Below are 24536 nucleotides of genomic sequence, written 5' to 3'. Positions count from 1 at the left end.
TAGCAGAAGATATCATCACACAGTCCGTCAATATTGGGTAATGTTGCGTGCATGCATACGCGACTTCTCCCTTCAACAGTGGCTTGTGTAAACGCATGTGTATGGATGACATTCGCGAGGAGGACTCCAAAGATGATACATTATGTGTTTGTGTGTGTGTGTGTGTGTGTGTGTGTGTGTGTGTGTGTGTGTGTGTTTGTGTGTGTTTGTGTGCGTTAATATGCGTGCGCGTGTGTGCGCGTACGTTCGTATTGGTGCGTGTACGACGGTACGTGTGAGTGCGTGCGTGCGTGCGTGCGTGAGTGCGTGCTTGGTGCGTGCGTGCGTGCGTGAGTGCGTGCGTGTGTGCCTGCCTGCCTGTCGGTGTGTGCCTGTTTGCCGGTCTTTGGTCTTTACTTTGAGTAGCAGCATGCTCTTGCAAGCTAGTAAATATTGCACTTTGAAATAATTACTGACAATTAGACGCGAAAGCCAAAGATGGTATAAAACGAACGACAAAGACAGCGTGATAGAATCATAAACATCAACACACAATTACAAGGCACATTCCTTCACAACAACAACAACAAAAACAACAACAACAACAACAACACCTTATTCATCTTCTGCGTCCGACAGACACCCCAAACAAACCCAATAATTCTAAAGCTCAATCACTGTAGTTGCGACCCCTATTTCTCAAAACCCACGACAGCATCCACTCTTGTAGAAATGAAACATCATCATCACCACTACCACCATTACGACCACCACCACAAAAACAACATCACTGCCGCCATCATCTCAACAACCACAACAAAAAACTAGACCAAAACACCCCACAGTTCAGTCACCGATCCGCGACCTCCCATTTCTCCAACTCATGACAGCATCTACTCGGGTTTTTTTCAGAGATAGTTAAAGCCACACTCCTTCTCGTTTGGTTCACCGTCTCAGATGTGGCCATGGGTTTACAGCGGCATTTATTGAACTATTTTTTTAACAGACAGTTAAAGCTACACTCCTTCTCGTTTGGTTCACCGTCTCAGATCTGGCCACGGGTTTACAGCGGCATTTATTGAACTATTTTTTTAACAGACAGTTAAAGCTACACTCCTTCTCGTTTGGTTCACCGTCTCAGATGTGGCCATGGGTTTACAGCGGCATTTATTGAACTATATTTTTAACAGACAGTTAAAGCTACACTCCTTCTCGTTTGGTTCACCGTCTCAGATGTGGCCATGGGTTTACAGCGGCATTTATTGAACTATTTTTTTAACAGACAGTTAAAGCTACACTCCTTCACGTGAAAACAGTTCAGCTCACCATTAACAGATCTGGCCAGGGTTTTACATTTGACATGACCATCTCTCCGTACGGTTTGTGAACTAGTGGATTTAATGTGTGTGTGTGTGTGTGTGTAGGGGAGGGGGGTGTTCATTCACGCGTGCGTGCGTAAGAGCGTGTGTGTGTGTTTGTGTGTTTGTGTGCGTGCGTGCGTGCGTACTTGTGTGTGTGTGCGTGCGTACGTGCGTGCGTGCGTGCGTGCGTACGTGTGTGTGTGTGTGTGTGTACGTGCGTCACACACCAAAAATAAACACCCTGACCTCTTGATATACTGTTCAAAAAAAGAAACGCATAGTTGCTACTTGCCAAATTTGTTTTATTTTTCGAAAAAATTAACAGAAAATCCCATATTTAGATTATTTGTTTGAAATTTGGTATGGACACAGTTGAATGCACACACAGTTCATTTGCATCTTCAAATCAATCAGTCAATCAATACGATTGGGTGCCGAGGCTGTCAAGTCAGTAGGGGGTGTGACTGCCTTGAGCAGCAACAACTGCCCGGCACCTTCTGGGCATGGACTGGATCAGATGCCGGATATCTTGCTGTGGGATGGTGTCCCACTCCTCCTGAAGTGCCTGCAATAGATCGCGGTGATTTGCTGGCGCTTCTTCTCGCCTGCGCACACGTCTGTCCAATTCATCCCAGAGGTGTTCTATCGGGTTCATGTCTGGCGACATGGATGGCCAGGGAAGCACCTGGACATGGTGGTCGGTGAGGAACTGGGTGGTGAGTCGTGCTGTGTGCGGGCGAGCGTTGTCCTGCTGGAATATGGCATCCTGGTCAGCCAGAAGAGGAAGGGCGTGTGGGCGCAGAATTTCCTCCACGTATCGCTGGGCAGTTATGCGCCCTTGGACGTGCACCAGGGTGCTCCTTCCAGCGGTATTGATCGCCCCCCACACCATGACGCCTCCACCACCATGAACGGGTGCCTCATCCACACAGTTGGGCGCGTAACGTTCGTTTACTCTCCGGTAGACCCTCCTCCGACCATCATGTCGCTGGAGCAGGAAGTAGGACTCGTCGCTGAACCACACGTGTCTCCAGTGATTCCGGACGGTCCAGCGAAGGTGCTGGTTGCCCCACTGCACTCGGTTCTGGCGATGGCGGCGGGTGAGGACAGCTCCTCTGTGAGGTCTGCGAGCTCTCAAACCAGCTTCATGCAGGCGGTTCCGCACGGTCTGGTCCGATAATCGGTGTGGCCCGGGGAGAGCCTGGACAGAAGATGAGGCCGACAGGAAACGATTCCGGAGGTGGCGGAGCCGTATGAAGCGGTCGTGAGCAGCAGTTGTCGCCCTTGGTCTTCCCGCTCGTGGCAAGTCAGCAACGGAGCCAGTGGCTTGAAACCTGACCCACAGTCTACTGATGGTGCTCTGGGACACGTGGAAGTGCCTGGCGATTGCACTTTGACTTTGGCCTGCTTGTAAACGACCCAATGCAATTTGGCGGTCTTCTCTGCTCAATCGGGCCATCTTTCGTCGCTGAATTGTCGTCTGATTTCTTTGTGGCGAACAATCCGCTTTTATGGGTTTTGGAAGACATGGTGAGAGCTCAATATTCCCCGAGTTTCACGAGATTACACTGAAGCATGACGAGTGGTCATGCCAAATGAGCAATTTTGACATTGTAGCCACTGATAACGCATGCGTCACGTGCAGAGCTCACTTGTGGCAATGGACGAAAGGTCGACGACCAGATAAACATTTTCTGCAGTTTGGTGGATATCCTTGTAGCCATATAACTAAATTAACCAAATATTACAAGCTATGCGTTTCTTTTTTTGAACAGTATATGATGAATGGAGTTGAACAGTTTTGATTAAATTTTTTTTTTTAGGAAGCCTCTAGTGGCTTTTACGACATGTACTCACCCAAAACATCCCACTGTGAACATGCAGGCTGTTCATTTTTGGTATGTGACCAAGGGGAGGGACAGTCTTGTCCCATGTAAAAGCCTGGCCAGGTCTGAGACGGTGAGCGTCACTGTTTACATGGGAAGGACTGTGCCTTTAACCAAAAAACATCCTCCCATGAGATATAAAGATCATCCCCCTCCCTACCCGTGCAATCTGTTTCCAAACGCTTTACATGCTACATTAGTCACAGGTGCACTTTTCCACCGCCTCGCATTAAACTTGGATATTTTGATGAGGTCACGAGGCGTGGCAGCCAAGTTTTTCGACAGCGGAGAAATGGGGTGTTTGTGGTTTCTGGTTCTCAAGCGTGGCGAAGATACTTAGACTGGTCGATTTAGACCGCGCGTGTCGATGCTTTTATAATCGATTGAGGAAATACAGACGTGACGGGGCTAGTGTGTGTATATGTTACAGTAAATTCTCGAAACTAGGAAATTTGCGAAATCCCTGAAAATTTCAGTAAATTTGTGAATTTCCTGTTTCACTCGGGGATTTCACGAATTTCTTAAAAATTCTAGGAAATTTGCGAACTTCCTGAAATGAGCATGCCATTTTTTCACAAATTTACTGAACAGTGGCCATGGAAAACGTTTTAGTAAATTTGTAACATTCTTTAAAAAAAAAGATTAAAAGAAAAGAGAGTCCGTTTTCTTTATTTTACATTGTGATTTTGATAGATTGACTGTTAGAAGAAAAAAAAACCAAGTCGCAGAAGGCGAAAATACAACATTTAGTCAAACTGTCGAACTCACAGAATTAAACTGAACGCACTGCATTTTTTCACCAAGAACGTATACTCGATCGTAGCATCGTCAGTACACCGCTCTGGGAAAAGGCAGTGAAATTGACTAGCCAGAATAGCGCGGTGGTGGTTGCGCTGAGCAGGATATGACGCTTTTCTGTATCTCTGTTCATTTTAACTTTCTTAGCTTGTTTGTAATCCAAACATATCATATCAATACGTTTTTGGAATCAGGAGCCCACATGGAATAAGGTGAACATGTTTTTAGATCGATTTCGGAAATGTAATTTTAATCATAACTTTTATATTTTAAATTTTCAGAGCTTGTTTTTAATCCGAATATTACCTGCTATTCAGACTTGGTCGTGTGCCAGACGTTTTCTTCCACACGAGATTACGTTGATTGTCAAAAGAAGCCGTCAGGCTGAGTTAGACATCAGCTAATCGAGTGTTTATGTCTCACAGCTTCAACAGAGGAGAGAACAAACACGTTTTGCGTACGCAAGCTCGACAAACCTAAACACAGGAGCCGCCATTGTGGAGAGATCTACTTTTTGACGGAAGTAAACGAACAACTATGAATGACGTCTCGGTATATGTGAATGACGTCACAGTCATCGTCACAGTCTGTATCTTTTGAAGCATCGCATTCTTCATGACGTCTTTCTGTGTCTGCATCCGCGAAATGTTTGTTCTGTTCGGGGTCTTTGTCATCTATGTTCAGAACTTTGTCCTTCTAGTTTCAGACTAACAGGCCTCCTGAGCGAGCCACTTTCCAAGGGCAGCTAAATTCGCGTATGGAAACAGTACTGTCGTCTGGGATGCCGTTTTCAGTATATGTCAGCGTTGAAGACTTTGTAAAAGAGAAGAAACGATAACAGCAGAAGAAAATTAATTCGTGTGTGCATTTTGGGGCTTTTCGGAGGGACGATTTCGAGTTTGAATCCGTTCTTTCACATGATCCAAAACGTGCAACATACAATCTTGCACACGTTTGCTTTAGTAGTGGCAAAGAAGGAAAGCGTGTGACATTATAAGATGTTTGGTGGCTTGTTGACAGACCAGCTTTTTTGTTGGTCCAAGGGGACCATATCGTCTTTTGTTTCATCTTTATCGACCAAGGCCGATATGCTCCCCTAGGACCAACAACAAAATGCTGGTCTGACGACAAGCCACCAAACATCGTTTTTGTCATCATTTGTCAAACGTAGCTTGTTGACGCTTTTCTTCCAGTCTGAAAATGTACAGAGCTGCGATCATACGTGTGAGTTCAGTAAGTGTTGAGCATATTTATTTTCTTTTTAAGTGTTTATGACTTTTCGTTGTAGATTTTGCGATAACAGAGATAAGTTGCAAATTGACCATGAGTCGCCGCGGTAATTATCAACATTGATTGGGTCTTTGAGAGTGAATGCTTACAATCGTTGTCCTCGGAAACACAAATCCAAAGCCGCGATGGTTCCACACATCAAACAATCAGCCTGATTGGCTTTTACTTTGACAATCCACGTTTCACATGAAAGCTCAAACCCATTCACCACCTCGATTTATTGCATGGGGAACATGAGATTTATTTCCCAGGTGGTTGTGAATAAAAACTCGTGAAAATGATGACAAAACATATTTATACGTTTTTGGAATCAATGACATTATTTTTGGATCGTTTTATAAAAAATCATATTTTTAATGACCAAACTCATTACTTAATTTTTACGCCTCCATGCTGAAATGCAATACCAAAAACATGAGTGTTTAACTTGCATTAATTTAAGGAAACCAGACTCATTTAATGGTTCACAAGCAACCAACAAAGCACTTGTTACCCTTCAAATGCGTGTCAGTAAATTTGCGAAATTCCTGCCCCTTGCGATCAGGAAATTCGCGAATTTCCTAGAATATTTAGGAAATTTGTGAAATCCCTGAGTGAAACAGGAAATTCACAAATTTACTGAAATTTCCAGGGATTTCGCGAATTTCCTGGTTACGAGAATTTACTGTAACATATATTATATAGGCCTACAGACTTGTTGCAATATCAGACGATCAGACAAAAAGGGAGGCAGACGTACAGACAGACCGGCAGGCACACAGACAGACATACAGACACAGAGAGACCACTGATATTCAATCGTATGTAGAAAATAATTATCAAAACATGTATTCAGAAGTAAAGATAATCTGCAATAGGTTTTCAACGGGTAGGTTAGATTTATTGCCACACACACACACACACACACACACACACACACACACACACACGCACGCACACGCACGCACGCACGCACACATACACACAAACACACACACACACTTACGCACGCACGCATGCATGAACACCCCTCCCCTACACACACACACACACACACACACACACACACACACACACACACACACACACACACACATTAAATCCACTAGTTCACAAACCGTACGGACATGTGCACGCAATAAAAAGATACCCCAAAACATACAAAAATTATACATGCACTCGCAATGCACCATATCTACATCCCCAAACGCCCCACCCCACCCCATTCTTCGTACCTACCCACCCACCTCCTAAACATCCTCCCTTACTCTTTATCCACAGAACAAAGACAATCACACCCATACACAAAGGATTCCGAGCCGCCATGAGCGATGAATATCGCGTAAGCACAGATTCACACTCAGCAACGATTTGCACCTGGAAACACACTTGGGCAACCGTCCCTCGTACCCCCCTCCTAAAGTTTTGCTACTCAGCTTCTTTCAGCCTCTTTTGTGCTGGCACCGGAATACCTGCCTACCTGCTGCCACATAAAAACTCGCTGTGCGTCTCTGGATCTTGGCAAACAGTTCAGTGAATGCTCGATACGCCTGTCGCGGAATGCAAAAGACACTCTTCTTTTTTGATAAACACATGAACGAGAACACATTGTACACGTATACAAGATGGGCCTACCTACACCCACGTATAGCATTATATAATGATCGTATCAAAGATATTCCAGGCTACTAGCCTGGGACATCTTCAGTTGATCGTATGCCCTTTTGCCTTTATGGTTTGCTGCATTTCTGGGGTGTAGGGGGGAGTTTTTAAGAACATACCTGGGGATGGAACACAGTTATACAAAACATGAATGAATCACCTTTGTTGCATCAGTGGAACACCCAGAATAACAGAAAGAGAAGCAAGCGAGGGGGGAAGCCTGATCGCCTGACACTGCATGGCAATTTTCCTTGTTTTTATAAGGACAGTAAACTTTTGAGTCTTGAGTCTTGAAGTCGACGAAAAAAAACCTCCGCTGCTGAAGTTCTTGGACTCGGTGGGGTGGAGTTTTGGGGGATAGGGGGATGTGAAGGTGTGTGTGTGTGGGGGGGGGGGGGGGCACACTCTTGTTTGGGCACTCTGGATGTCTGGGCCTCTCGGGTGGAGATTTTCATGTTTTGTTTTTCTCCCAGGGATAAATACCTCAGTGGAACACGCAGAGGAACGACAGTTTGAAGGCAATTCTAGATCGTCAGTCTGCTTGTTGGGCAATCTGTTTTTGAACAGTTACATTTTATTGAGGGTGCTTGCTCTGGACAGTGACTATTGCGGGTGGTATTACATCCACACACACAATAACGAACCAAACGTACGATGATGACAATAAACTCTATGTACCACTACGTCTCTCAGACAGCTTTCTTTTTAAACTTAAGAATCAATTGCTTGACCTCCGCCTTTCCCTTTGAACGTGGACAAGTAAAGCATCGCAACCAAACATCCGTGTTAAACAGCAACGAGACAAATGTCAGCTGAATTCGAACCCCTTTCTCCCCTTCGGAAAGCACTTGCTATCACCTGTGTTCGCTCGCAGTTCCATCCCTTTCATTTACGGCTCTTGATCTAAATAATCTCCCTTGATTTCTATTTTCAGTTTCCGCCCTTTGATGCGAGAATTACCTCCCTTGCAGACATCTGCGGCATCTTAAACGGGAAGAAAGGAGAATGCTGGCGTGTCTGTCCGGCCCACACCGGCAGAATGGATTTCTTTGTGACTTCCACTGCTTTTGTCTTTGTGTTCTTCTTCTTCTTGTTCTAGTTGTTCTTGTTCTTGTTGTTCTCGTTCTTGTTCTTCTTCCTCTTCTTTGTGTTCTTATTCTTGTTCTTGCTCTTGTTTTTGTTCTTGTTCTTGTTATTATTCACCCGTAGCACACACGTTGTCCTTGTTCTTGTTCTTCTTTTTCTTGTTCTTCTTCTATACGGTGTTATGTTTCTAAATGCTCCTTCCCATTATTTTATGTTCTGTTTATGTTATCCATCTGGTTCTTAGCAACTTCCACGGCTTTTTTCTTTGTGCTTTTGTTGTTGTTGTTGTTTGTGTTGTTGTTGTTAGTGTTGGTGTTGTTGTTGTTGCAGTTGTTGTTGGTCTTTTTCTTCTTCTTCTTCTTCTTTTATCTGTATGTTCTGTTTTAGATATCCATCTCGTTTTCAACAACTTCCACGGCTTTTTTCCTTGTGCTCTTCTTCATCTTTTTTTTCTTTCTTTTTCTCCTTCTTTTTTTTCTTCATACTGCCTCCCATTCTTAAGAGTGCTATGTTTCTTATCTGTCCCATTCTTAGTTTTTGTCTATCTTTTTCCCGTCTGCCATGCTGTTTCTTGCGCTCCCTCTCACTTGATTAACAATTTATGTTTTTTAATGATATTTCCGTTCTCCTTCTAATTCTGTGTGAGGTGCTACGTTTTTCGTTTCGATCTTCTGACATTATGTTTCTGTAAGTCCATCCCATTCTTTTGATGTTGCATTTATGTTCTCGTTCTCAATCATTGGTTTCTCTACTTTTACCGTTTTGCTCTTGTTCTTATCAGGAGAAAAGTGATTTTGAATTAGTAAAAAAGAGAGGAGCGCGCGCGGTTCACAGCTTCGAGGTTTATTTGCGGGGCTGGTGTTATGTGCAAGTTTCCTTCTCCATGACATGGAAGATGAAAATCAAACTATTACTTTGATAATGCATGAATTTCGTTCTCCGTTTAATCATTGAAAAACGTGTTTGTGTCAAGTGTGTGTGTATGTGTGTGCATGTGAGTGTGTGCTTGTGTGAGTGTGTGTGTGTGTGTGTGTGTGTGTGTGTGTGTGTGTGTGTGTGTGCGTGTGTGTGTGTGTGTGTGCGCGTGTGTGCGTGTGCGCTTGTGCGCGTGTGCGCTTGTGCATGCGTGCGTGCGTGCATGTGTGCGTGCCTGCGTGTCTGCCTGCGTGCGTGTCAATCATTTGTACATTGCTAAGCTCGCTCTTCTGTGTTGATGGTTTTTATCTTTCCTTTTTCATGTCTTCCACATTTCACATTACACTCTCACGCGTTGCATCTCTCAGAAAACAATCAGATCGTGTCGACAGAATGTATCCTTTTTCTCTTTTATGCTGCGAGTTTCATACAGTTGGGTTGTTTTCTTCCGTGTTTCCGTTGCAAACAATCAGTTTCAATGGAACTTTTATTCCTTCCTCTTCTGTGTTTCAACTTGATCACAGACATTGTTGGATGCTGTGCTTGGAAAGTTTTTTGTTTACCTCTCTCTCTCTCTCTCTCTCTCTCTCTCTCTCTCTCTCTCTCTCTCTCTCTCTCTCTCTCTCTCTCTTTCTCTCTATCTTTTTCTCTCTCTCTCTCTCTCTCTCTCTCTCTCTCCCTCCCAACCCCCCCCTTTTTTTTTAACATTTAGTCAAGTTTTAACATAGAGGGGGAATCGAGACGAGGGTCGTGGTGTATGTGTGTGTGTGTGTTTCTGTCTGTCTGTGCGTGTGTGTGTGCAGAGCGATTCAGAGTAAACTACTGGACCGATCTTTATGAAATTTGACATGAGAGTTCCTGGGTATGAAATCCCCAGACGTGTTTTTCATTTTTCGATAAATGTCTTTCATGACGTCATATCCGGCTTTTTGTAAACGTTGAGGCGGCACTGTCACACCTTCATTTTTCAATCAAATTGATTGAAATTTTGGCCAAGCAATCTTCGACGAAGGCCGGACTTCGGTATTGCATTTCAGCATGGAGGCTTAAAAATTAATTAATGACTTTGGTCATTAAAAATCTGAAAATTGTAATTAAAATTATTTTTTTTATAAAACGATCCAAAATACTTTTATTTTATTCTTCATCATGTTCTGATTCCAAAAACATATAAATATGTTATATTCGGATTAAAAACAAGCTCTGAAAATTAAAAATATAAAAATTATGATTAAAATTAAATTTCCGAAATCGTTTTAAAAACAATTTCATCTTATTCCTTGTCGGTTTATGATTCCAAAAACATATAGATATGATATGTTTGGATCAAAAACACGCTCAGAAAGTTAAAACGAAGAGAGGTACAGTTAAGCGTGCTATACAGCACAGCGCAACCGCTTCCGCGCTGAACAGGCTCGTCACTTTCACTGCCTTTTGCACTAGCGGCGGACTACGGTCATTGTGAAAAAACGCAGTAGGTTCAGTTTCATTCTGTGAGTTCCACAGCTTGACTAAATGTAGTAATTTCGCCTTACGCGACTTTTTTTTTTTTTTTTCGATTCATCCCCTGCCTGCTTCTTAACATGTTGGTCAAGTCACATTTATCATGTTTCCTCGGGTCTGTGATTGAGCCAATTGCAAACCAGAAATGCACTCGGTCAAGAGTCGGATTACACCATGCACCAGCCAGAAAGACAGAGATGCAAACATCTGCTCACTTTATAGCTACAACTAATGGTTTTGGTGGTGGTGATGGTTGTGGTGGTTATAAAAGTGGTGAAAATCACGTTTCTTATTTTGTCTCCTTCTGTGTGTGTGTGTGTGTATGTGTGTGTGTGTGTGTGTGTGTGTGTGTGTGTGTGTGTGTGTGTGAGTGTGTGGGTGTGTGTGGGCGTGTGTGTGTGTGTGTGTGTATGTGTGTGTGTGTGTGTGTGTGTGTGTGTATATATGCGTGCTTACGTGCGTACGTGCGTGCATGCATGCGTGTGTGTGCATGCGTCCTTCGTGTGTGTGTGTGTGTGTGTGTGTATGTGTGTGTGTGTGTGTGCGTGCGTGCGTCCGTGCGTGCGTGTGTACGTGGGTGAGGGGGGGGGGGGGGGGGGGTGTTGCACGTCAGACTGACAAAAAGACAGATCTTGGAGGAAAAACGAAAAGGAGTGGGAGGGTCTTTCACCTGCACACGGCAGTCCCGCATGCAACCAGCTGTCTTTACACACAACTCGATCACAAGTCTGAAATATTGTCTTTTTCTGTGTGCAGACCATCTTATGAATTAACAACCCATATAGTCGTAAAGGGTTTAACTAGAATTAAGAGCACCCTTCATACGCACAAAACTCTACATGCTGAATTTTGTAACGGACATTAGAGGTACTCTACTAACCTATGCGAAATTAGTTCGGCAAAAAAAGTCCAACTCTATACACCGGATGTGGATTTTTGGTATGTGTCCAAGTGAAGAGATATGCTCTTATATTATGCGAATGATTTCACAGGAAGGAATATATCTTTGCTTCTAAAAACATTATCTCACTGAGTGTTGGGTGAGCTTTTTTGTTTTAAAAAAATTTTTAAATCTCAGTTGCTTCAACCCTTTCTTTTTTGTCTCTCTTGTTTTTTTTTTTTTTTTTTTGGCGGGGAGCATCCTTCTTCATTGATTTTTTTCTTCTTTTGTTTTCCTGCTTTTTATATTAATGTTTCTACTTTAAATATACCTATATCATTAGCAATACTATTTCTAAATGTATTTAAAAAAACAAAAACTTGCCTATATAACAATGGGTGAGCATTATTGGTGATAACAAGTAGTAACTTTTATGAGTTACCGGTTTGTTTTCGTTTTTGTCCCTTTCATTTTCATATTTCAACTGGCAGAATACTAGAAACTACCGGTTAAAGCTATCCCCAGGTAAGGAAACATAAACATTAAAATCCTCTTCGGTCATTATTCCGGAGATTTTCACTCTCCCACAAGCTCCTTCTTGTTCCACACCGTACCAACCATAACACATTGTCCCATAGGGCCATGCTCTTCAGCAGGTAAACCTCTAAACGTAAACACACAAAGCACCTTTTTACACCTGGAGACGTAGTTAGCGCGTTGAAGCGTTTCCCACATTCGTTGGCCGTTTCCCAAACACATACATTTTTCTGCGAAAAAAAACAAAGAGAGGGAAAAACCACGTATGTAGTATTGTTTACCATTGCACTCTGTAATTTCTCTCTTATAAGAGCATCTTTTTTGTAAATTTTGAACTCCGAGCGTGATATTGTTATCAGATAAACAAACAAACAAAACAGTCCTCCCGTATAAACTATCATGAAATCCATCCTAGATGAGTACATATATATATCTATAGCTGGATAGAAGCATCCTTTTATTTGGACTTGTATATATATATAAGAGCATGACAATAATCAACACCCTGGAATTGTTGGCCGAACTGATTTCACAAAACGGAATATAGGTGTCAATTACTAACTTAATTCCGCTACAGATTCCTACTATACTCTGCATAACAAACATCCTAGTTGCAGATCTAAGTTAAATAATGTTCTTTACCTCTGTACAAACAAAACACCAAACAGACCTGGTCGGATCTATGCTGAGTTATGGCTAACTATGCTGAGTTATGGCTAACACGGCCATGACAGTATTTTTATACTTCGCCGTTTAATTTAGACATCAGCGATCTGTCTTTCTTAGTTATGCTTTGTGTCCAAATAAAGCAATACCATATATATTTGATCAACCTTCGGCCTAAAAAGGTTTTAAATGCAGTAACATGATTCAGCCACACACAAAAAGGAGAAGAAAAGAAGAATGCGTCAGAAATTGCATCCAGCAAAACGTTCCGTCTCTGTGTGCTGCAGCCAAGGCGGTTCCCACCTGTCCTGGTTTTCCACAGTACTGTTCACGAGACGGATGAGGGTTGGATTGTTTGAGGAAAGGTTACGCTGCAATGCCCCTGTGTGTTTACCTACATGGTAACCCGTGGAGCGACAATAAGGTCGTTTGACATCTGAACACTCTCAACCTTCCTCGGGTGATTTACTCCACTATGGAGGTGAAGAACAACAGAACTTTTCCAGATGTTGTGTTGTCGGGATAGTGTGTTCGATGTGCATGTCGCAGACTGTTTGTTCCTTGTTGCTTTGTGTTCAAGTGAAAAGTCTGTTGCTGGTGTTGGAATGTTGCACAAGCCTAACGGGACAAACGGCGTTGAATACGGCGATAACAACGTGAACAGAATGGGACTCGAGTTCGTTTAGCCTTAACCACCTCCACTTATGCTGCTACTGCTGTTACCGATGATGATGATGATGATGATGATGATGATGATGATGATGATGATGATGATGATGATGATGATGATGATGATGATGATAAGGAAAAGAAGGGAATGCACAATCATATTGACGGTGATGACTCTGAGACAGCGAATGAGAATTGCTGAACATGAGAAGGGACTGCAGGTGATCATCATCATAACTGTGAACATTAAAGTAAAACCTAAAGTTACAACCATATCAGAGTGACCTTCTCTAAATAAAAAGTACGGCTGCCAATAGGGGGTGGTGATTCAAAACGATCGTGCATGCACTTTTCCCATTTGGATAACAACGTCAGTTTCTTTGTGCCAAATAGCCCCGCGATTGTTAGGCTAAACAAGAAGAAGAAGAAGAAGAAGAAGAAGAAGAAGAAGAAGAAGAAGAAGAAGAAGAAGAAGAAGAAGAAGAAAAATACTACAACAACACCACCACCACCACCAACAACATCAACACCAACAACAACAACAACGACAACAACTTGAGAAGTGTCTATAACGCAAAGATGACAAGTGCTTCAAAGTGCTTACCTTTGCTAGCTGGTCAAAACGGCCGAACAGTTCATTGAGGATTCGCACGAGCTCCTGAGCCGTACACTGCGATGCCAGCGCCGTAAATCCAACAATGTCGGCAAAGAGAATCCTGAAAAACAGAAAATGAAAATAACATGTAAAAGAGACATCTAAAATTGTAAGCACTGAATGAAAAGTAATATTCATTTCGCTGACAGAGAGATAGGGGGAGAGAGAGATGGAGGAGAGAGAGAAAAAGAGAGAGAGAGGAGGGAGAGAGGAGAGAGAGAGAAGAGAGAGCGAGAGGAGAGAGCGAAAGGAGAGAGCGAAAGGAGAGAGAAAGAGAGAGAGAGCGAGAGAGAGAGAGAGAGAGCAAGAGAGAGCAAGAGAGAGCGAGAGAGAGAGAGGAAGATTGAGAGAGAGAGAGCGAGAGAGAGAGAGAGAGAGATTGAGAGAGGGAGCAAGAGAGAGAGAGAGAGAGAGAGAGAGAGAGAGAGAAAGAGAGAGAGAGAAAGAGAGGAGAGAGAAAGAGAGGAGAGAGAGGAGAGAGAAAGAGAGAGAGAGAGAGAGTGAGAGAGAGAGAGAGAGAGGAGAGAGAGAGGAGAGAGAGGAGAGGGAGAGAAAGAAAGAAAGAGAGAGAGGTAAACCCAATAATGTCAGCAAATAAAATCCTGGGAAAAAAATGAAAATAACATTCAGGATTATACAGGTCTGGTGCTTTAGCTCAATGTGTGCATTTGTGATTTATGAAGAGTGTAACGTCGGTTCGGTTCGTTGAGTTTTTGACAGATATGTGTAATTGCAAGCTCTAAACGAAAAGTAATAAGGAGACACGGTAAAGTGATTTTGCTGAGAGAGAGAGAGAGAGAGAGAGAGAGAGAGAGAGAGAGAGAGAGAGAGAGAGAGAGAGAGAGAGAGAGAGAGAGAGAGAGAGAGAGAGAGAGAGAGAGAGAGAGAGAGAGAGGCTGTTCACTATCAAAACAATGCGCACACGTAAACAGAAATAAGAAGTATACAGCAATTCACAGTACACAAGAAGACTAGAAAGCAATTAGAAACAAACAAGCCACACAAAAGGAAAAGAAAAGCAAAACAAAACAAACGTGACAAAAACTACACAATTGTACCCAATAGAAGTCACACTAAAAACCAACAACAAACCCACACAAACACAACACAAGCCAAAACAAGTCGCGTAAGGCGAAATTACTACATTTAGTCAAGCTGTGGAACTCACAGAATGAAACTGAACGCACTGCATTTTTTCACAATGACCGTAGTCCGCCGCTTGTGCATAACGGAGTGAAACTGACGAGCCTGTTCAGCGCGGTAGTGGTTTCGCTGTGCTGCATAGCACGCTTTTCTGTACCTCTCTTCGTTTTAACTTTCTGAGCGTGTTTTTAATCCAAACATATCATATCTATATGTTTTTGGAATCAGGAACCGACAAGGAATAAGATGAAATTGTTTTTAAATCGATTTTGGAAATTTAATTTTGATCATAGTTTTTATATGTTTAATTTTCAGAGCTTGTTTTTAATCCAAATATAACATTTTTATATGTTTTTGGAATCAGGAAATGATGTAGAATAAGATAAACGTAAATTTGGATCGTTTTATATATATAAAAAAACCCATTATTACAACTTTAAGATTTTTAATGATCAAAGTCATCAATTAATTTTTAAGCCACCAAGCTGAAATGCAATACCGAAGTCCGGCCTTCGTCGAAGATTGCTTGGCCAAAATTTCAATCAATTTGATTGAAAAATGAGGGTGTGACAGTGCCGCCTCAACTTTTACAAAAAGCCGGATATGACGTCATAAAAGACATTTATCGAAAAAATGAAAAAAAACCGTCTGGGGATATCATACCCAGAAACTCTCATGTAAAATTTCATAAAGATCGGTCCAGTAGTTTACTCTGAATCGCTCTACACACACACACGCACAGACACACACACACACAGACACACATACACCACGACCCTCGTCTCGATTTCCCCTCTATGTTAAAACATTTAGTCAAAACTTGACTAAATGTAACAAGTCGCGTTAGGCGAAATTACTATATTTAGTCAAGCTGTGGAACTCACAGAATGAAACTGAACGCGCTGCATTTTTTCACAATGACCGTAGTCCGCCACTAGTGCAAAAGGAAGTGAAAGTGACGAGCCTGTTTAGCGCGGTAGCGGTTGCGCTGTGCCGCATAGCACGCTTTACTGTACCTCTCTTCGTTTTAACTTTCTGAGCGTGTTTTTAATCCAAACATACATATCTATATGTTTTTGGAATGAGGAACCGACAAGGAATAAGATGAACTTGTTTTTAAAACGATTTCGGAAATTTAATTTTAATCATAATTTTTATATTTATTTTCAGAGCTTGTTTTTAATCCGAATATAACATATTTATATGTTTTTTGCATCAGAACATGTTGAAGAATAAGATACAAGTAATTTTGGATCGTTTTATAAAAAAATAATTTTAATTACAATTTTCAGTTTTTAAATGACCAAAGTCATTAATTAATTTTTAAGCCTCCATGCTGAAATGCAATACCGAAGTTCGGCCTTCGTCGAAGATTGCTTGGCCAAAATTTCAATCACTTTGGTTGAAAAATGAAGGTGTGACAGTGCCGCCTCAACTTTTACAAAAAGCCGGATATGACGTCATCAAAGACATTTATCGAAAAAAAGAAAAACACTTCTGGGGATATCATACCCAGGAACTCTCATGTCAAATTTCATAAAGATCGGTCCAGTAGTTTACTCTGAATCGCTCTACACACACACACACGCACAGACACACACACAGACACACATACACCACGACCCTCGTCTCGATTCCCACTCTATGTTAAAACATTTAGTCAAAACTTGACTAAATGTAAAAAGAGGATAATTGGCATGTATCCATCCCCAATAGACAAAAGGACACGGCAGAACGCTCTGGCATCTCCGTTTGTGTACATTGTCATGGGAAGGGATCTTTTTTTCTCTGAAGACCTGCACATGGCGGAGCGATTCTCTGGCGGATTCATAAATGACTGTACATTTGTGTGATCTTGCGCGTACCAAACCACTCGACCTCTAAAAGAGATGGGTCTGAGCCAAGAGTGAAAAAAATCAACGACAGCACACAAAGAAAGAACGAAAAGACAAGAAACCAACCGCAGACAATGAAGTTGCTCGTAAATAATCAATGAACTCAGCTGTTTTGTGTTTGTGTTGTTGTTAGTTTTTACAGTTAGTCAATTTTAGGCTGAAAATTGTAATTAAAATTATTTTTTTATAAAACGATCCAAAATTACTTTTATTTTATTCTTTATCATGTTCTCATTCCAAAAACATATAAATATGTTGTATTCGGATTAAAATCAAGTTCTGAAAATTAAAAATATAAAACTTATGATAAAATTAAATTTCCGAAATCGTTTTAAAAACAAGTTCATCGTATTCCTTGTCCGTTTCTGATTCCAAAAACATAATAGATATGATATGTTTGGATTAAAAACACGCTCAGAAAGTTAAAACGAAGAGAGGTACAGTAAAGCGTGCTATGCAGCACAGCGCAACCGCTACCGCGCTAAAACAGGCTCGTCACTTTCACTGCCTTTTGCACGAGCGGCGGACTACGGTCATTGTGAAAAAATGCAGTGCGTTCAGTTTCATTCTGCGAGTTCCACAGCTTGACTAATTATAGTAATTTCGCCTTACGCGACTTGTTCTTTCCTGTGGGAGAGGAGAGTGGATAATAAAGTCAGAGGAGTACGGATATAAGGACGAGCCAGAGACTGAAGAAAACTGTGACGCTATACTCTCTCTTTCTATCTCTCTCTCTCTCTCTCACTGTCTGTCTCTCTCAGTCTGTCTCTCTCAGTCTCTCTCTCTCTCTCTCTCTGTCTCTCTGTCTCTCTCAGTCTCTCTCTCTATCTCTCTCTCTCTCTCTCTCACTCTGTGTCTCTCTCTGTCTCTGTACATAGTTTGTGCCGTTGAATGTTAGAGCAGGTTTGATTGCAAATAATGTATGCTGGTGTAGTACACCTGTGTTGATATTGTACCTATTCAAATTGTTGATTTATGTTGATTTATGCGCTGGAAATGTTTGTAGGTTAGAAAGAGAGAGAGAGAGAGAGAGAGAGAGAGAGAGAGAGAGAGAGAGAGAAAGAGAGAGAGAGAAAATGAGAGAGAGAGAGAGAGAGAGAGAGTTTGTGCCGTGGAACGATAGAACATGATTGAAAGCCGATAATGTATGTTAGCACTGTAAACTTGTTTGTCGTTGCACCTATCCATATTGTTAATTCATGCGCTGGATATGTCTTTATGTTTAAGAGAAAGAGAGTGAGAGAGAGAGAGTGAGAGCGTGCGTGCGTTCGTGTGAGTATATATATGTTAGAGAGAAAGAGATAAAACCGGGTGATTGTCCATAAATACAAACACACGGCATGTATTACTGACCCCCCCCCCCCTCCCCGTTGAAATGAACCTTGTGTGTTTAATCAATAAAATGTCTTACGTCTTACGTCTTACGTCTCTGTCTCTGTATCTGTCTGTCTCTCTCTTGTACTCTCTCTCTCTCTCTCTCTCTCTCTCTCTCTCTCTCTCTCTCTTTCACTCCCTCCCTCCATCCTTCCCCCACCCTCTCTCTATATTTGTGTGTGTCTGTGTGTCTGTCTAATGTCTTCGGCAAGATTTATCTTATTTTATCCTCTCTCTCAGTATCTATCTCTGTGTTTCCCTCCCCCTGTCTCTCGGTCTCGGTCTCTGTCTCGGTCTCTCTGTCTCTGTCTCTCTGTCTCTCTCAATCCCTCAGTCTCTCGCTCTCTCATCTTTCGCTCTTTTCCCTCTAATTTCCTGAAAGTTACGTCCTAGGTCCACGTTTCCCTTCTCCTCGAGACGAGCACACAAACATCATCAGGGAGAGAGACTGTCTTTGATGAACGAGGTAGACTTGGTGTTCCGACTCGACTTGCCTGCAACACTTTCCTTCAACTGAGCAACGGTTTGCGAGGCAAATGAGGGTGTTCGTGGAGGAAGGATTCAAAGTGTGTGTGTATGTTTGGTGGGATTGGGGTTGGGTGTTCGTGCGTTGGTGTGGAGGGGTTGGGGGTTTGTGTGTGTGTGCGTGCGTGTGTGTCGGTGTAGAAAGGTGGGGGTTTGTGTTTCTGTGTGTGTTGGTGCGCGCGTGCGTGTAAGTGTGTGTGTGTGTGTGTGCGTGTGTGTGTGAGAGAGTGTGTGTGTATTTGTGTGTATGTGTTTTTTTGTGTGTGTGTGCATGCGTGTGTGTATGTGTGTGTGTGTATGTGTGTGTGTGTGTGTGTGTGTGTGTGTGTGTGTGTGTGTGTGTGTGTGTGTGTGTGTGTGTATCTGTTTGTTTGTAAGTCATATGTGTGTATGTGTGAATGTGACTCGGACCTACGAGACGAAAGAGGTGGATTTAAGACATTTTATTTATTAAACTGAGAGAGAGAGAACTTTGAACTTTGAACTTTATTACTTACATAATTATGACGAGCTTACCTGAGTAAGTGAAGTCTAATTGTGGTTTTATCGACCACAATGTAGAGAGGAAAGGGATTACGTGAGATAGAACGCGGGAATACGTCACTGTTTAACGACGTGTAAATGGTGCAGAAAAAAGAGAAAGAGAGAGGAAAGGGATAGGGAGGGAAAACGGTTATCAGTATAACTCTGAAGACAACTTAGGGCGAGGCACGTAATCCCTTTCCTCTCTACATTGTGGTCGATAAAACCACAATTAGACTTCACTTACTCAGGTAAGCTCGTCATAATTATGTAATTTTATCTCCCACAATTCCGAGAGGAATGGGTCACGTGAGACTTTAAAGTCTGCAACATTTACACCCTAGCACTGTCGATGAATTGAAATACTGTACATATAAACCTACCCCAATTCTTCATGACAGAACAGCCTGTCCAAAACTCCTCCCACTGTCCACTGGTTTCTTGTAAAAAGTTGTGAAGGTGTTAGCCCGACGCCAACCAACAGTCTTCAGAATGGTTGCCAGAGGAATTTTACTTGCAGCTTTACTAGATGCAGCGGAACGAGTTGAATGCGGCGTAAATATTGTCATGTCAATACCCGCTTTTTGTAATCCAATCTTTGTCCATCGACGGATAGTATCTCTCGACACCGCTTTGTGAGGGGCTGTCCAACTGATAAAGAGTCTCGTTTCCGTTCCTCTAAATGCACGAGTTCTTTTGACATATTGTTTCAAATAATGTACAACACAAATTGCCAAATCAGACGGAAAAGCACAAAATACCACTTCATTCTGATGTTTGTTTGGGCCAGAAGTTTTGAGCAAATCCCCAAACCTACATCGTACATCTTCCTTTGTCCAACTCATGTTACGCAAGTCCATCAACCAAATCGCCTGTCCCCTTTGACTAGAGACCAACAAGCACAACAGCACAGTTTTAAGCGTCAATTGCGCCAGCGATAAAAATTTTGCCGGTGACCATTCTTTTAAAAAATTTAGCACTAGATTAGCGTCCCAGGTCACACAAGTACGGGGCAAAGCAGGCCGTCTGTTGAAAGCTCCTTTCAAAAACTTCTTCACCAGTGGATGACAACCCACTGAACAATTATCCTGAAGGGACAATGCGGAAACAGCGCTTCGTGCCATGTTCAAACTGCTGTATCCTTTGCCTTCTTGGAACAGTTTCGTTAAAAACCTTATCAACTCATGTGGAGAGGCACAAAAGGGATCTCTATCCCGTTCAAGGCAATGCTGAAGCCAGCGTTTGAAATATGACTCGTAGTTACGCTTTGTACCCTCTCTCCAGGCTGACATGATAATTTCTGTTGCTTCATCCTGAATTCCCTGTTTCTGGAGGGCTGTCCGGACAAGGAACATGCTACTAGTTTCATCTTCTTCAGTAGTGGATGGTGCTCCCCTGTCAGTGGATGACTGAGTAAGTTTTCTTTTCGGGGCAACATGACCGGCAGTTCTACTAGTAGACGCAACAGTTTCGTGAACCACACTTGCGTTGTCCATAATGGCACCACCAGCACACACTCCGCCTCTAAGACTTCTATCCTTTGGAGCACTCTTGGAATGAGACTGAAAGGCGGAAAACAGAACGCCTTGAACAATGACCAGTCTAAGGAAAATGCATCAATGGCAAATGCATCTGGGTCAGGTTTCCATGAAACATACTTTCTTAACTGTGCGTTAACACGAGAAGCAAATAAGTCTACATCACAGAGCCAAACCGATTGATGACTTCTGCAAACACTTGTGTGTCCAAATGCCATTCAATGTTGTGTCTATCTACACGGGATTCTGCATCTGCCTCTATATTTAGGCAACCCGGTAAGTGTGTTGCTGTTACACAATTACTATGTGATAAGCACCACAACCAAATGTCTCTGGCAATGTCGTTGCACAAAACTTTTGTGCTGCCCATGTTATTAATACAAGCAACAGTGGTGCTATTGTCTGTAAGTAACTGAATGTAAGAGTGACATAATCCCCTGCAAAGGGATTTCAAGGCAAAATAAGCTGCTTTAAGTTCCAAACAGTTAATATGTTCAAAAGCTTCTTCCTTGGTCCACATTCCACCTGTGGTGCTACCCTGACACTCCGCCCCCCACCCTATTTTCGAAGCATCTGATTTTACTATTACAGTAGGTATGCCTCTGCTAACAGGGGAAGGATATTGCTTTACATTATCAATCCACCAGAGAAGGTCTGAACGAACTTGTTCTGAAACCACAAGTTCTGCATCAAAGTCACCTTTCCTAACAGCAAGGGCTTCATTTTTTGCGATCTCTAATCGTTTAAAAAAGAGAGGTGCAACCCAAACACCCGGTTGGGCAGCCACTAAATATCCGATAACTTCAGCCAACTGCCTAATTGTACATTTCTTTCTTCCAGCCAAATCAGCGCACTTAGTACGAATTTTATCAACTGTCCGGGGGGTCAGAGAAACTAACATGTTCTGAGAATCAAGCTGAAACCCTAAAAACTCAATGCATTGAGTAGGTGTAAATACTGACTTCACAGGATGCACAGTAAAGCCCAAACGATCCAACAAAGCACATGTATCTAACACTGCTGCCTGGCATTCTTCAAAAGTGTCTCCTTGCAAAAGGGTATCATCAATGTATATCAGAAGGGTATGGCCAGATAAACGTAAGTGGGCCAATACAGGCTTTAGTAGTTTCGTGAAAATGCGGGGAGAATCACGATATCCCTGTGGAAGAGCCAGGAACTCAAAAGTTTTGCCATGAAACTGAAATCTGAAATATTTTCTGAACTTGGGAGCGATGCGTATGGAGAAATATGCATCTTTTAGATCAACTGAGGCAAAAAAGCAATCTTTTTTCATTAATGACACTGCGTTTTTTAATGTATACATCTTGAAGTGAATCTTTTCAATTGTCTGATTCAAATTTTTTAGGTTTAAAATCACCCTTTGACTACCATCTTTTTTCTGACGCAAGAAAATACTGGATAAAAGTTGATCTGGCCGTTGATCCACCTCTTGAACAATCTGTTTCTCCACTAACTTCGCTACCTCATTAGCCACTAGCTCATCCTCGGAAGAAGAAAATCTAATTTCTTTCCTGTCTGGAATGTGTTCACCAGTGATCATAAATTCAATTTCAATTCCTGCGACTTGCTGAAGGATCCATCTATCAGAGGTTAACTGTCTCCAACTATTCAAATGATCAGCGACTTTTCCACTATGAAAGTTCTCAGGAGTATTCACAAATTTTGAACTGACCTGTTCCCTAAAAATAGAAACCGCTGGCGCACAAATATTAGATTCTAATCCCGTTTTGTTTTCTTGGAGGGAATCCCGCTCTGTTGGGAGTGGAACTTGGGAGAGAATTTGTGTCCTGTCTGTCGGTTGGAGACACCTCTTCTCTGCTGGTACTGTTGTCTCTGCTGAAACTGTTGTCGAGGTCGCCCTTGGTAGAACTGACGACCTCTGGTGGCGTTTTTTGAAAGGGGCTGTGACAGTGTGGATGATAATTTCCTGTTCTTCACTGCATCGTCGACCCTTTTCGCTAGATCCTCCCCAAACAAAAACTCGTTAGACGTCAGTTTGAAATTTAGCTGCGCATTGCATAAGGCCCTGCAGTCTTGGCTAAGTGTCGGCCTGAGTGCTTCGCGCCGCACTTGTGACAGGTCCTTGTGTGAAGCCATAAGAAGTCGAGCCGCATCGGCCAGTTTGCTAAAGCTGTCACGCTCACTCAACTTCCGACTTGCTGGTTTTTCTTTGAGGTCGGACATAAGCTGAGCGATAATTTTCAGCGTACAACCTACTTGTTCCTGAACAAAGGACAGGTTCGAGTCTCTTTTCTTTGCAAACTTGTCTAACAGTTTGCCATCTAATTCACGATTGAGAGTCGGCGTTCGAAGCGACGTGACATTTTTGGGCCGCGGATAGTTCTGAAGAGTGTCTCGCACACGTGCCCGATCTGATGGAAGAAGAAGTCCTTCTTCAAAACGATCTGCCAGAGATGGATGAATCCCCTCGCCAACTGTATCCACTACTATGCCTGCGTCAAAATCATTGTCCGAAGCAACATCCGTGTCTTCAGCCGAATCAAACTCATTTTCGAACTGCTCATGAGCAAATCTAACCGAAGCACCGTCTTCTCCATCCGCTTGCGACTCTTGCGCCGAACTGCTTTCGGTTCCATGCGACTCGGTTCCACGCGATGTTGAAGCAACAGGCGTCGCATTAAGCTTACCAACTTTCTCCAAATCAGATAGTCTGCCAGACAAGGCAGTCATTGTCTCCAAAATTTTGTCCATTTTCAGAGTAACTTCACAATCACGTGGGCCAGACGAGCTCTTCTCTATTGAAAGAGACTGATCAACTCCCGTCTTTTCTGACGGTATCACTTCAGAAGGTTGTGCTTTCGCCGGTTTCTTGCCGGTTTTCTTCCCGCCAGCAGCACATTCACCACCTCCCGAGTCCGCCATATTCCGAACAAAAACCACACGAAAAAGTTATATTGATTCCTGGGGACGAGCAAGCGCCCCGTTACAGTATGAAAACAATTTAAAATCCACTGCAAAGATTTTCAAATCTTCAATGGACTAGTGCTCAGCCTTAGCACAGCGGACCTTCTGTGGCCCATAGTTCGCCTCAGGCGATAGTAATTGCTGTAATCGAGACAGCTGCTGAAAAAACAAAGAGGCTGCTTCAGCAAATCGTGACTGACTATGTCAGCAAATCGTGACTGACTGTGTCAGCAAACGTGTACTTCATTTCCGTAGCCAAAATAATATGTCATCCTACCAAAACAAGTCACAATTCCGACTGACCTTAGGTCACACGTGCAAAAACAAGTAACGATCCCAACTGACTCAAATATAGTAGGTCACACCTGCAAAAACAATGAACGCGCCGACTGACGCCTAACATTTCCATGTGTTAGCTTCGACGAATAAAATTCATACGCGAAACAACAAGTTCCCGGTTCAAAAAACCAACAAACACCGAAAACTCCAAACTGTTTCCTTACCTTGCAAGTTGACACAATGATAAACAATCAAAATAGTCAATACACTTCAACTAACCTACAACTAAAACTTGTACAGAGAAAGGTTAGAGGAAAATGAAAGCAAAGCAAGAGAGACAGTGCACCAACACGTCTTCACAGGACGGAAACCATTCGTTCAGTGACGTATTCCCGCGTTCTATCTCACGTGACCCATTCCTCTCGGAATTGTGGGAGATAAAAAAAAA

The 24536-nt window shown here is 42.6% G+C and overlaps 1 protein-coding gene across 1 annotated transcript in view; it reads right to left on the bottom strand.

Moving 5' to 3' along the window:
- Window positions 1-24536, bottom strand: part of LOC138983114 (adenylate cyclase type 1-like) — a 169858-nt gene that overhangs the window by 54883 nt on the left and 90439 nt on the right. Inside the window, exons 3-4 of the mRNA XM_070356523.1 lie at window positions 20616-20887; window positions 13816-13927 (exon numbers count right to left, since the gene is read on the bottom strand). Coding sequence (XP_070212624.1) covers window positions 13816-13927; window positions 20616-20887 — 384 coding nt within the window. The remainder of the gene's footprint in view (window positions 1-13815; window positions 13928-20615; window positions 20888-24536) is intronic.

Source organism: Littorina saxatilis, linkage group LG12 (genome assembly GCF_037325665.1).
Source record: "Littorina saxatilis isolate snail1 linkage group LG12, US_GU_Lsax_2.0, whole genome shotgun sequence".
NCBI classification, from domain to species: domain Eukaryota; kingdom Metazoa; phylum Mollusca; class Gastropoda; order Littorinimorpha; family Littorinidae; genus Littorina; species Littorina saxatilis.
This window is presented reverse-complemented; position numbering and strand designations above follow the sequence as displayed.